Source organism: Aphelocoma coerulescens, chromosome 28, assembly GCF_041296385.1.
Source record: "Aphelocoma coerulescens isolate FSJ_1873_10779 chromosome 28, UR_Acoe_1.0, whole genome shotgun sequence".
In the NCBI taxonomy this organism is placed as follows: Eukaryota; Metazoa; Chordata; class Aves; order Passeriformes; family Corvidae; genus Aphelocoma; species Aphelocoma coerulescens.
The window spans coordinates 6740368-6752884 of record NC_091041.1 but is presented as its reverse complement, the minus strand read 5'-3'; the positions used below and the strand labels follow the sequence as shown (position 1 = coordinate 6752884).

At 63.7% G+C, this 12517-nt stretch overlaps 2 protein-coding genes across 2 annotated transcripts; one reads left to right on the top strand and one right to left on the bottom strand.

The window, feature by feature from the left end:
• The first annotated feature begins 553 nt into the window (after nucleotides 1-553).
• FSTL3 (follistatin like 3) lies at nucleotides 554-8227 on the top strand. The gene is made up of 5 exons (XM_068997065.1): nucleotides 554-653; nucleotides 2583-2768; nucleotides 5555-5770; nucleotides 6782-7009; nucleotides 7100-8227. Exons 1-5 carry the CDS (start codon nucleotides 596-598, stop codon nucleotides 7150-7152), a joined length of 741 nt encoding a protein of 246 aa, XP_068853166.1. The 5' UTR covers nucleotides 554-595; the 3' UTR covers nucleotides 7153-8227.
• A 2005-nt stretch (nucleotides 8228-10232) lies between these two features.
• Nucleotides 10233-11932, bottom strand: PRSS57 (serine protease 57). The gene is made up of 5 exons (XM_068997333.1): nucleotides 11852-11932; nucleotides 11593-11746; nucleotides 11260-11404; nucleotides 10496-10756; nucleotides 10233-10412 (listed from the first exon to the last, which is right to left on the bottom strand). Exons 1-5 carry the CDS (start codon nucleotides 11919-11921, stop codon nucleotides 10233-10235), a joined length of 810 nt encoding a protein of 269 aa, XP_068853434.1. The 5' UTR covers nucleotides 11922-11932.
• Nucleotides 11933-12517: the final 585 nt, after the last annotated feature.

Genomic DNA, 12517 nt, shown 5'->3' with positions numbered 1-12517 from the left:
GTACTGGGCGAGCTGTGGGAGTGTTTGGGGAGCAGAGATGAAAGGAGCCACATATGAGACAGCCCACACCGTACCCCTGCTGCCAGCCGGGGCTGCTTTGGGAGGAGGAGGAGGAGGGCAGGAGGAGGCAGATTCGGGTTCATGCGAGGATGGGTGGGGAAGGCACAGCCGCGCGGGCAGCACAGGGTCGCGCAGGGGAGTGCTCTGGGGTCCCCCACGCCGCGGCCTCTGCCCAGGCACTGCTCTTCTCCGCTGCACCCCGATCACGGGGAGCACCCCAAACCTTCCCCGACCCATCTCAATCCCGGGATGCCGGTCCCCGCCCTCTCCGGGGGACGCACGGACACGACCCCCCCCCCCGCCCACTCGGTGACGATCAGACCCTCATTGTCTCCCCCCGCCCCCCCGCGCTCATCCCCCTCGCTGCCCCCCGACTCCACCGCCGCTGCCCCCGCCCCGGCCCCCCCGCGCCGCCCCGCCCGGTGATTCACGCCGCCCCGCCGCTTTATAGCTCAGCCGGCCTCGCCGCCGCCTCACAGCAACAGGTCACCGGAGCGCCCCGGCCCGTCCCGGCCCGTCCCCGCCCGGCCCGGCCATGCCGCTGCGGCTGGCGCTCTGCCTGCTGGCGCTCTGCAGCCCCGCCGCCGCGCACGGTAAGAGCCACGGGGGTCCCGATCCCTGCGGCGTTCCCGGCGCAGTCCGCCCGCCCGCTCCGCCCCGGCCGCCGGTAACGCCGCTCCCGCCGGCAGGTGTTCGGGGCGGGGGCGGCCCGGCCGGGGTCGCGGCGCCGTTATCGGGCGGCACCCCGGGGCACCGCTGTCCCGTCCCGCGGGGAGGATGCCGGGCTCTCGGCGGCGCAAACCCGCTTTACCGGGAGGAGCGGCCGCCGCCGGGTTCCCGGCGGTGACGCTCGGGTGTCCCGGTCCCCGCCGTCCCTCCGTCGGGCGGGTCCCGTGGCTGCGCGGCGGGAGCGACCGCCCGGGTCCCGCCCGGCCCCGCTGCCGCGTCCCGGATCGCGACGGTGCCGCTGCCCGACCCCGGCATCCCGCACCCCCGTGTGTCCCGGGGGATCCCCGTTCCTGGGCTGCGGGCGGCAGAGTCGGCTCGGGACTGCGTTTCCCCAGTGGGACGGGCCGGGAGCGGGGCCGGTCCATGACCGGGGTGTGGAGTACGGAGCTTGGACCCTCCCGGTTCTGCTGCCGGTGCTAGCGGCTTTCGCCGTGCCTGGGCGGCGTCGGGACAGTGGGAGAGGCTGTCCCAAAACCCCGGACCGGGGCTCTATCAGCCCTTCCCAGCGCCTCGAAGCCGTGCGGTGCTGCCGGTGTCGCCTCTCCCGCAGCGGCGCGGGAGTTTCCACCTTCCCTTCGCACGATGCTGAGTGTTCCGTGGGGAGCGGGGGCCGCGCGGTGTTGTAACGGGAAATTGGGCTTGGAAGAGCAATTGGACAAATCCGTGGAGGATAAAACCCCGGTGCCAGCCGCGTGCTGGAGCGGCTGGTGCTGCCCGGGGTGTCCAGGCGCTGCTTCCCGCAGCCCGAGGGTTTGCTCCATTCACGGGCTGGGAGCCCCATGTGCTTGTGACCGAATCAAAATCCTGTGCGTGTGGAAAGAGGGGGGCACAGGGGGTCTAGGGCGGGGGCAGGCTCCGCTTTGGAGCAGGGTGAATCCTGCTTAGGAGGGGAGCGACTCCCGACTGGCAGCGCAAGACCCGTCCCTGCCCCCATCCCTCCCTTCCATCTTTCGCCGTTTAGCAAACCTCAAGCACAGCTAATGAGAGCTCGAACCCAAATAAGCGTCACAAGAGGCTGGTTTGCAGAGGCGGAAATTGCAAAGAAATCACTCACAAAAAAAAAAAAAATCATCTAACTGATTTGCTGGTGGGTCACGGAACAAACAGGCTTTTGAGTCAGAGGGATCCGGTGCCGCGGGTCTGGCCCAGACCCAAGGGCTGGGGCAAGTGCCCTGTGCTCCAGCTGCTGGCTCAGATGCTCCTTGCAGAGGCCGTGGGTGTCGGGCTCCCGTGTCAGGGAAAAATTCCATCCCTCCGTGGGGCCACTGGCACATGCCAGGAGATCCAGCCCTCATGGTAGCCACCCACTAGCCCCACTCTGTCTGCTGCCCTGGGCTGGGACCCCGTCTCTGTGGGGCCAGGCAGAATTTGGGCAGAGATGCAGGCAGGGCAGGGCAAGGGGCAGGCAAGCTGCAAGCCCAGATCCTGGCTGGCAGGCTGGGCATCTCCCAGAGCATCACAGGGAGTGCTGGGATAGCTGGTCCATCCCTGTGGTCCAAGTGCTGGATTTGGAGCCTGTTGGCAGAAGAGGGCTGGCAGCAGGTCGCAGGCATTGGGGTGGCCATGGGGGCACTGAGTTGCCATGCCAGGGACCCTTGGGGATGCCTGCTCTGGGACAGCTCTTGTGCCACAGAAGCCAGCACAGAGCATCTCTAGGTTCCTCAACTCATCCCAGGCACTGGAGTGATCCCTGTGCCTCTGCCCCAAGGTGGTCCAGCCACGGCCAGGATCTTGCTGCCCTTCACAGGGGCTGTGGCACAGCAGGGATCCCTCACCCTCTGCCCTCTCCGCAGGTGGAATCTGCTGGCTGCAACAGGGGAAGGAGGCCAAGTGCACCATGATCCTGAAGACAGGCGTGACGTGGGAGGAATGCTGTGCCAACGGCAACGTGGATGTGGCCTGGTCTAACTACACCTACCCAGGCAACAAGATCAGCCTGCTGGGCTTCCTGGGGCTGGTGACCTGCCACCCCTGCAAAGGTGAGCGGGCTGGGGGGGGTGAGGGGCTGTTGTGGGGCCAAGCTCTGCCCAGGGAGAATGTGTGGAGCCCTGGGGGCAATACTTAGAGTCTGCAGCTCTGGCTGATGCAGCAGCACAGAGCTGGGCTGCCCCTCACCACAGGGCTCTCCTTGTTGGTCTGGGACAGCACAGGGACCCTGGGGACTGCTGACCCCATGCTCCTGCTGCTGCAGCTCCTGGACGGATGCTGCTGTGGATCAGGCCTGGCGGGACAGCCTGTGTCCCCCGGCTGATCTCGTTTTGAGTGTATTTTAGTTGCTCTCCCAGTGGAGTGGGATGCATGACCCAGGTCTTGGCTGGGCAGCCAAGTGCAGGGAGAGGATCTGGGGCTGGCTCTTCCCAAGTTAACCCCTCTGCGCTGGGGCCTCCCTCCCCTGCCCTCACCACGGCTGCTCAGAAGGAAACTTCATCAGGTTTTTCTAAGGAAAAAAAGATCTATTTCTTCCCCTCCGTTGCCCCTCGCTCCTCCCAGCGCGTGTGTGAAATGGCTTTATGTAACGGGCAGTTCCAGAAGTGGAAACTCTCCAGCTGTGAGTTCCAGCCCCGCCAGATGTTTTGGCGTGTGCCAGAGCTGCAGATCCTCCAGCACTTGCGTGGCTGTGTGAGAACACGCTCAAGGACCTGCTGCCTGCAGGAGGCAGGAGCAGGGCTTTGGAAGGTCATGTTATTTGCTTAAAGGGGAAAAGGTTTTCAACAAAACCACTTCCCCCAGCGCCCTGCAACCCCTCAGCACTGCCACAATGGCAGCTCCTCAGGCCCATCCTGCTGCAGCTTGGGGTTGCACTCTGCACCAGCCAAAAGCTGAGCGAGATCCTGGCCCTGGCCCCATCACTGCTTGGAAGGAGCTGGGAGCACTGGGACCCTCTCCAGGGGCTCCCCTGTGCTGGAGGCAAAGTGCAGTGGGGACGGGCAGCCCTCAACCAGGAGTCTGCACCCACCTCACTTATCTCTGTTGGGAGGCTGGGGGACACAGTGGGGGCTGCTATTGGCCACAGACCATGGTGGGGGCTGTGGTTCCTGGGGTTTTTTGGTGTCTGGCAGCAGGATCTTTGAGGAAACCACTAGAGAGCCTGGCCAGCACGTGCACCACAACCCCCCACCCGCAGCCAGCCCCTGCCTGTCCCATCCAGATGGAGCTGGTGCTGCTCCTCACCAGGCTCCAGAGGCCTTGGAAGAGGGCGGATAAGAGGAGCTGTGCTCCCACTCCCTGGGCCTGTGAGGCTGGGAGAGGTTACTCCAGGATAAAGTGGGCTGCAGCCGGGGCAGCCAGGGATGGTGCTGGCCGGACCCCGGGGGCTCTGCAAATGGGTCTCTGGGGGGAGGTGGAATTCCTGGCTGCAGCTGCTGGGGACACAGTGTCCCCCCCAAGGACCCAGTGCAGGGGGAAGCCAGGCTGCAGGATTGGGGTCACGGGCGGATTCTCCAACTGCTCCAACTATCCCTTGCTGGGATAGTCTGGATGATCGGACTCTGCTCTGCTGGCAGCATCTCAGAGTGGAGGGTGATGAGTGTCTTGTTTGCTCCAGCAGCTCTGGGACATGGAGCTGTCCCCCTCTGTCCTGGGGTCCCCCAGTCTCAGTCTTCTCTTCCCTGAGACAGGCCCCAGCTATGGAAATCAGGGAGCAAAATGGGAAAGTGTTTCCCAGCAGGGAATTTCCCCCAGGGACAGCTGAGCCAAGCAGACAGGGAATTTCCCCTTCCTCCTTCTCCTTCTTCTCCTCATCGTCCTCCTCTTTCTCTTTCTCCCCTTCCCCCTCCTCCATGTCTCCTAAGGTGGCCCACCTCCCACAGGGAAATCCCCCTCCGTGCCTCCCAGAGCTCCCAGCACACACCCTGTCTGCTGGGATCCTTCCTGCTGGGGGTGAATCCCCATCTTGGGAAGCCTTTTGGTCCTGCCCTGCGCTTCTCTTCGTGGCTGCTGATGGGTCCCGGCAGTGCCTCTGTCCTGGAAGCTGTGGGGGCACTGGGTCCTTTTGGGATGAGGGATGTGTGTGCTTTGGGAGGCAAAGGGGAGTCCAGCTGCCCCAGCCAGAGCCCCCCATCCCTGCTGCTGACCCCTTTGCCTCTCCCTGCAGCGGCACCAGTGTCTGGGTCCCTGGACACCAGGATGGGCCCCTGCTTGGAGCTGGTGGCCCCTCTCCATCCCCGCCGGCGTGGGCACGGTCCTGGGACACTGGCAGGACCCCCTGAACCTGGCCCCCGCGCTGGCCGGGAGGTGACCCGGGGGGACAAAGCATCTGCCTGTCTGGGGACCGGCGCTGGCTGCTGCCTCCCGCTCTTGTGTTCCAGTCACGGAGCGAGACAGGGCCGGGCATTGTCTGCTGGGAGCAGCATTCCCGATCGCCCGGACAACTCGCGAAGTTCCCGGCTACTTGTGGTGGAACTGGGGCCTTGCAGAGATAGATTTTTCCATTGCACAAGAAAAAGAAATGTCTCCTTCCAAAGAATAAATAGATGGGAAGGACTGAGCTGGTGCTGAGCAGAGCCGGGGCTCCGGCTGGGGTGAGCACTGGAGGATTGCGTGGAGTCGCAGCCAATGACCTGCTCCTTGGAGGAGCTGAGCAGATCCAGATGCTGCTGGGACAGCTCGGCATCAGCACACGTGCCGTGACCCGGGGGGTGCTTGGGACCACAAGGGCGATGCTGTTCCACTCGGTGTCACACCGTGGGGCTGGGCAGGACGGACCGTTCCCTGGTGGGGGGCAGCCAGTGCTGTGTCCTGATGTGCTGCTGCCCTCTGTCCCCAGAGAGCTGCGAGGGGGTGGTGTGTGGCCCCGACAAGGTCTGCAAGATGAAGCACGGGCGTCCCCAGTGCGCCTGTGCCCCCGACTGCTCCAGCCTGCCCCGCAAGCTGCAGGTCTGTGGCTCCGATGGCTACACCTACCGGGACGAGTGTGACCTGCTGACGGCCAAGTGCAGAGACCACCCCGACCTCGAAGTGATGTACCAGGGCAAATGCAAAAGTAAGGTGCAGTCGTGCCCCTACCCCACTGCGTCCCACCGCTATCCTGTCCCTGTCCTGTCCCCATTCCCTGTGGGACAAGGAGGGAAGCTCTGTCCTGGTGCAGGGCCCTGCAGGACATGGGTCTCAGTGCCCTTTGAGGGGACATTGCAGCTTGTTGGTGCAATGGGGTTTGGCCTTGCCGTGGGCTGAGCAGTAACAGTCCCTAAAATGTCATTTACAAACATCAAGCCCCTTTTTTTCCTCTTTTGTAAAGAGTGCAGTGATCCTCCCAGCCCTGCCAAGAGCTGTCAGAAGGATTATGGTTATTTTTCCAGCCCTCCTTTCTGGAAGGCTTTGCTCTGGACTGCGCAGGAAAACATGGGGCAAGAAATGGGAGTTGAGAGCTGCAGATGCCAAGTCTTCCAATCCATCAGGGAAAGAGAGGAGGGTGGAGGGACGATGGGGGTGCACGAGCCTCCACCCGTTCCAGCAGAGCCCCGGGCAGGGCCTGATCCTGCTGCGCAGCCTCCCTCCACCCCCATGCACCCTCGCTCCAGCGCTGGGTCGGGTCCAGGGTGACCCTGCCCTTCCCTCTCGCCGAGGCCAGCGCGGCGGCTGCCAGCCTGGCCGCAGTGGCTGCTGCTTTTCTGCCAAGGCACCTGCGTGCGGCCGCTGGCCCAGCCGGGTCCCGCTGCGCCGAGCGGGCTCAGCCCCGCTCTCCGCTGCTGCAGCTGGACCTCGGCTCCTCCCGCGCGGCAAAGCTCGGGCCAGGGCCGAGCCCAAGGGCTCAAGGTCATGAGCTCCCTTGTGCTCAGGATGCTGACCCCTGCCAGCCCCTGACCTTGGGAACAGCACCCATGGGGGACATCAGGACCCTCTGGTCCCTAGCTCTGCTCTGTCCCCTGATAGCAAAAGGTGGGAAGGGACTGGGTTTCCCTGGGATGATGCCCAAAGCCTGCCTGGGGTGAAGGAGCTGTGGGAAAGGGGTGGCTCTTCCTGGGGGTCACTCCAACGCTGTGCTTCCCTGCAGAGTCCTGCTCCAGCGTGGTGTGTCCTGGCACCCACACCTGCGTGGTGGACCAGACGGGCAGCGCCCACTGTGTGATGTGCCGGACGGCCCCCTGCCCCGAGCCCACCAGCCTGGACCACGCCCTGTGTGGCAACAACAACGTCACCTACCCCTCGGCGTGCCACCTGCGGCGAGCCACCTGCCACCGCGGCCGCTCCATCGGCGTGCGCCACTACGGGAGCTGTTCAGGTGAGCAGGGCAGGGCAGGGGGCAGCGGGCACGGACCCCCAGCACCTGCTTGGCCCTCACACCCCCCTCACCACTTCTCTCTGTTTCCAGCTGCGGCCAAATTCTCCGCAGAGACGGACAGCGTGGAGGAGAACTATGTGTGAATCGTCCCTCGGCCGAGCCGGAGCCGGGAGACAGGGGCATTATGTGTATATTGTACAAACCATATACCTGATATTTATTAAGATAAAAAGATCCTTATTTATCCCTGTGTATGTTAAGCAGTCGCAGGGGGTTCCATTCCCATCCTGCTGGCCAGGGAGCAGGGGAGGGGGCTCGTGGCCGGAGCAAGGCTGTGCTGCCCTGGGATGCTCCGGTGCCCGGCAGAGCTCTCCGCTGGCCGGTGCCCTTCCTTGCTGCCGGCGCGGAGCGGAGGGGTGTCCGTGGGCCCCCCCCACGTGTCCTTGGCCGGCAGCCCTGGGCCTATTTATTTTTGGATTAATTCTCGGTACTCTGCTGACGTTTCTGGCCAGGACCTCGAGGTCTAGAGGGAATCTGCGCTTTCGCCTTCCCTGAGGGGCTCGGCCCCAGCTGCCAGTGGCAGGAAAGGCAGTGCACGCTGCATCAGATTGGAGAGAGATAGATATATATTTTTATATATATTAAAAAAAATATATGTATGTTATTGTCTCCTAAAGTTTCAGCATGTGTGTGTTCAAACGGATTTCAGTTTAGGTTTTCCTAGGCCCACTCAGACCAGGCTCCCACCATCTTCAGAGGCGACGCCAGTGCTCAGAGGGCTGCAGTGGCAGCCCTGGCTGGGGAGCACAACCGTCCCCCTACCCAGAGCCCATCGCCTGGGGCAGCTGCCCCCAGCCCTCCTAATCCCTGCCTGCCAGAACAGCTTTGGGCACAGCCCAGGCTGCGGGGTAGCTGGCCCTGTCCATCCCCCCCAAGGACCCCTCACCATGGCTGTGCGGCCCCGCACCCCCTGCTCTGCCCACACCTGTATTTATTTTTACTCCTTCTCTCATTTCTTCTGTTGTCACCTGTGTAAATACCAGCTCAGCTCTGACACCAAAAAGCTCTTGACTTTATATAAATATCATATATATATTATATATAAAAATACCTTATTTTCTATTTTTGTATGATTGGGTTCTGACCCCCGAGGTAGACACTTTGGGAACATCCACATTCCCTCTTCCATATTGTTGGGGCATTTTACGGCTGTGTTATGATTTGGATTATAATTAAAAACCAAAATAAACAGTGGTGCATGTCCAGTTTTGTTGGGCAGGTTCTGGGGTCGCAGGAAAAGTTTTCCTCCTTGGGGCTGTGCATCCACACCAGGGTCTGGGGATATGGGGAGCCCCCCGCAGCCACGAGGAGCCACATCCCATCTGCTCCAGCTGCATGCTGGGGTTTTCCGAGGCTGCTCTGGGCGGTGGGAGGGAAGGGGAGAGCGGGGAAGAGCAACCCGCGACGCAGATAAATCTGTTCCCAATCTCGGGCCGTGCCATGAGGGTTTGGTATTTCACAAAACAATTCCTGCCGGTAATTGGGTCCCGATGTGGGATGTTTCCCGGGCTGCCGCCTGCGGCTTGGCACGCTGAGCTCCACGGGAACTGCTGCCGGATCCCCCTCGGCCACATCCCCTGTGCCGGGGACCGGCATGGCACAGCCCCTGACCCCTGCCCAATCCCTTCAGAGCCATGACCAGCCTGGGAGCGCATCACACAGAATCGTGGAACCATTTAGGTTGGAAAAGACATCTCAGATAACCCGGGGCGGGCATGGGAGGGGGGGGTTTCCTTCAGCTCCTCTCTGCTCGCCCAGCTGAGCAGTGTCCCCCTGCTTTTGGGTGTAGAGGAGTTCTCAAAACACTGCCCATGCCTTTCTAGGTGCCACCACACGCGGTGGTGTGTGGCCTGGGGTTCCTCCACGGCCGCCCGCAGTGCTTCCTGCCCACGGCAGCTCTCGGTCCTGCCCGCCCCGCCGCAGGGTTTGGCCCCCGGAGCGGCTGGCGGGTGGCTCCGTGCCGAGCCCGCGGGCACGGGCTGCGGCAGCAACGGCAGCTCCTGTGATGAGCGGGAGATCTCGGCTTCCAAAACACGGCTGTGAGTCAGGCGCCGCCTTCCCACCGGTTTTTGGGTGGTCTGGGACAAGCCGGGACAGGCGCCGGCTCTCCAGGCTCCCTGCCAGCGCGGATGCCCTCAGGCTGGCAGTCCTGTCCCGGCATTCCAGGGGGTCTCTGCTCCACGCTGTCACTGCCAGCACCCCACTGGGATTTGGGACTTCTTTGGAGGCTGGCAGCCTGGCAGGGGTCTGTTCTCTGCTGGATGTCCCCAAGGCTACCGATGCCTGCGGCTTGCATCTCCTGACCCCGCGCAAGGCCCTGCAGCAGCCACGGCGTGCCAGCAATTTGCAGATAAAACAAACATCCAGGAGCAGGGAACGTCTGGGTCTGTCCCCGGAGACACCGGGCAGAGCCACGCGTGTCTCAGCCGAGACCCAGCAGCAGCTCGGCACACGTCTGCCGGCCACTGCGGGCACCCAGCTCCCCGTCAGCACGCGGGGGAGGCGGGTGAGGCTCCCGACGGGATCCCTGTGGGCTCCGCCAGCGCAGCTGGGAGCCCGCCTGCCCCCGGGGGGAGTCTGTGGTTCCCCTCTTTGGGGGGTCACGTCGCGCGGTGGGGAGGGTGCGGTGTGGGACGGAATGGAACAGGATGAGGCGGGATGGGATGAGACGGGGTGGGACGGGATGGGGAGCCACACCCCGGCGGGAAGGCAGCTGGGGATGCTGCTGGGGTGGCAGCACCTGGATGCAGATCCTGGCTCCTCTGGGGCAGGGCCAGGTCCTGGGTAGGGGCTGCACTCCCCTCCTTCCTCCTGTACCCCCTGCTCCACCCACCCACCCGTGCCCAGGACAAGTAAGGGAGACCAAAACACAGAGGGGGAGCAGTGGGATGGGGACTGAGGGTTTATTGAGGAAGGTAAATGTCGCCACTGTGAGAGGATGCATGAGGGGCTTCTGGTGCAGCTTAGGGGGGACATAACACCCCTTGCCAATGGGCAGAGGGGGGCTCCTGCCCTGATCTGGGTCAAGGAGCCTGGAGCATCAGCTCCCAGCCCTGCCAGAGCTGGAGGACGTGGAAGTTCTAGCCCTCTTCTCCCCTCCCATGAGACGTCTCGGCCCCTCTTCCCACAGCCCGCCTGCCCCCCGGACTCCCTCCCAGCCATGCTAGGGCTTCAGCCACCCTTTCTGATGGCGGGACCCTCGCACAATGTGATGCACCCAGTCAATGTAGTTGGAGATCTTGGTGTAGATGTCGGGGAAGCGGCGGTCCCCACATCTCTCCCCAGAGAATGAGACGATGCCATAAACCTTTTTCTTGAAGACCAGGGGTCCCCCGGAGTCACCCTGCAAAATGAGGGGGTGGGAGGGAGAACTGAGGGTCTCCCAGTGGGGGCCAGCATGGGGCACGGGGCCAGGGGTGCACTCACGGCGCAGACGCCCTGCAGCGTGGTGTTGCGGCTGGCCCCGCACAGCATGTTGGCTGAGACTTTGCCCCTCCACAGCGTCCGGCAGAGGCTCCGCTTGACAATGGTGGTGTTGGTCTCCATCAGCTCGGTGGGCTGGTCTCCAAAGTTGGAGGTGTCTCCCCAGCCCATCACGTAGCAGACAGTGCCGGGCTTCAGGTCGATGTGTGGTGAGGGCAGGCGGATCCGCTTCACAAACTCGTTCAGCGTGGCCGACCTGTTCAGCTGGGTGGGCAGCGAGGGTGGGGGTGGCTTTGCTGCTGGGGCAGAGCCCCCCAGCTGCTCCTGCCTGGTTCTCCCTCGCATCCCAGCTCACTGCTCCTGCTGACCCCCCCCGGCCCTACTCTTCCCTCTTCAGAGGCTGGGTCCTTCCCTGTCAGCCCCTCTGCACTGGTCCCAGTCTGCTGCAGAGACTGGCTGCCCGAGAGCTGCCGATCCGGACAGAGTCGGTGTGTCCTCAGTGCCTCTATCACATCCCATGGCGCGGTCCTGCTTCTCCGGAGAAGCACTGACATCTAGTGTCGGCTCGGCCCCTCGTGGGGCACCCCACCTCCTCCCGGTGCCCTGGGGCCGTGGGGCACCCAACCTCCCTCTCGGTGCTCCGCGGCCGTGGACACCCCACCTCCCTCCCGGTGCCCTAGGGCTGTGGGACACCCCACCTCCCTCTCGCACCCCAGGGCTGTGGGATATCCCTCTGCCCGGCTGCTGGGTGCCCGGTGCAGACTCACCCGGAGCAGGCGGATGTCGTTGTCCACGGCACGGAGGTTGTAGAGTGGGTGAGCGATGGACTCGGCCACGCTGAAGACCTGCTGGGATGCCTCGGGCTCCTGCAGCCGGTGGGCTCCCAACACCACACGCACCGAGGGGCTGCGCCTGCAGCCAGGGGGGTGCTGAGAGGGCGCTGCTGTGGCTGGTGGCCATTGGGGAGGACAAGGATGGCTGGGGGACTCACGGGGGCACAGGTGGGAGGGGGCAGCTTAACCTCTTGGGATGGGGTTATTGGTGCTAAGGGGCCACAACATGTCCAGGGGGCACATGTCCCACGTGGGGACAAGGCTCACCTGGGAATGAGACAGTGGGCAGCTGTCATCACCCACTTGGGCCACACCAGGAAGCCCCCGCAGATGTGCTGCCCGTCCATCTGGATGGAGGCGATGAAGGGCCAGGAATGGGGCACTGCCGCCTTTCCCCCGATGATCTGGCTCCCCTGGGTGCCTGGGGGGTGCAGGTGATCATTGGCCTCCCCTGTACCACGGAGGAGTCCAGGGTTCCTATCTCCCACCCTGGGAGCCTGCCCTAGCACCCCAGCTGTCCCATTACCTGTTGGGGCCAGAGCTGGGAGCAGGATGGAGCCTCCCAGGCTGAGGATGAAGAGCCCAGCTGTGACCATGGTGGCACAGAGTGGGCCACTGCCACCGCTGCTGGGGCTGCTCGGGGTGGGGGTGCTTAAATCCCTCCAGGGGCTGAGCCTTGGGATGTGGGCGGGTAGTTCCCTCCTGCTTCCTCCTCTCAGGGTGTTGCTGCTTTGTGCAATTCGGGGGATGGGGGGCCCTGGCAGCTCCATGCGGCTTCCCCCGGAGTGGGAGATGGGGAGCAGAGCAGTTTCTCGGCCCTGACTCCTCTTGCGTCTTGAGCTAAGTGGGATGAAACCCCTCTCCGCAGGGAGATGGCAGCAGCGGGGCCCCAGGACATCTCCCAGACATGACAGCGTCCCCGGGACTGCCGTGGATAACAAACACAGGGACTGTGCTGTGCTCCCATCCAAGGCCTCTTTCAGCCCCTCCAGAGCCCCACTGGCTCTGGGATGATGCTGTGGGCAGAGGGGCAGTTTCCTCCTTCTGTTCTGCACCAACCTGGAGCGCAAAAAAGGGGTGCGAGGGTGGGGAGCATGGGAGTGGGGGAACATGCTGACCCCCACTGCAGGGCCAGGCTTGCTCTGGAGCCAAGTGCAGAGCTCTTGCCCGGCAGTGGGCAGATTTCCCAACG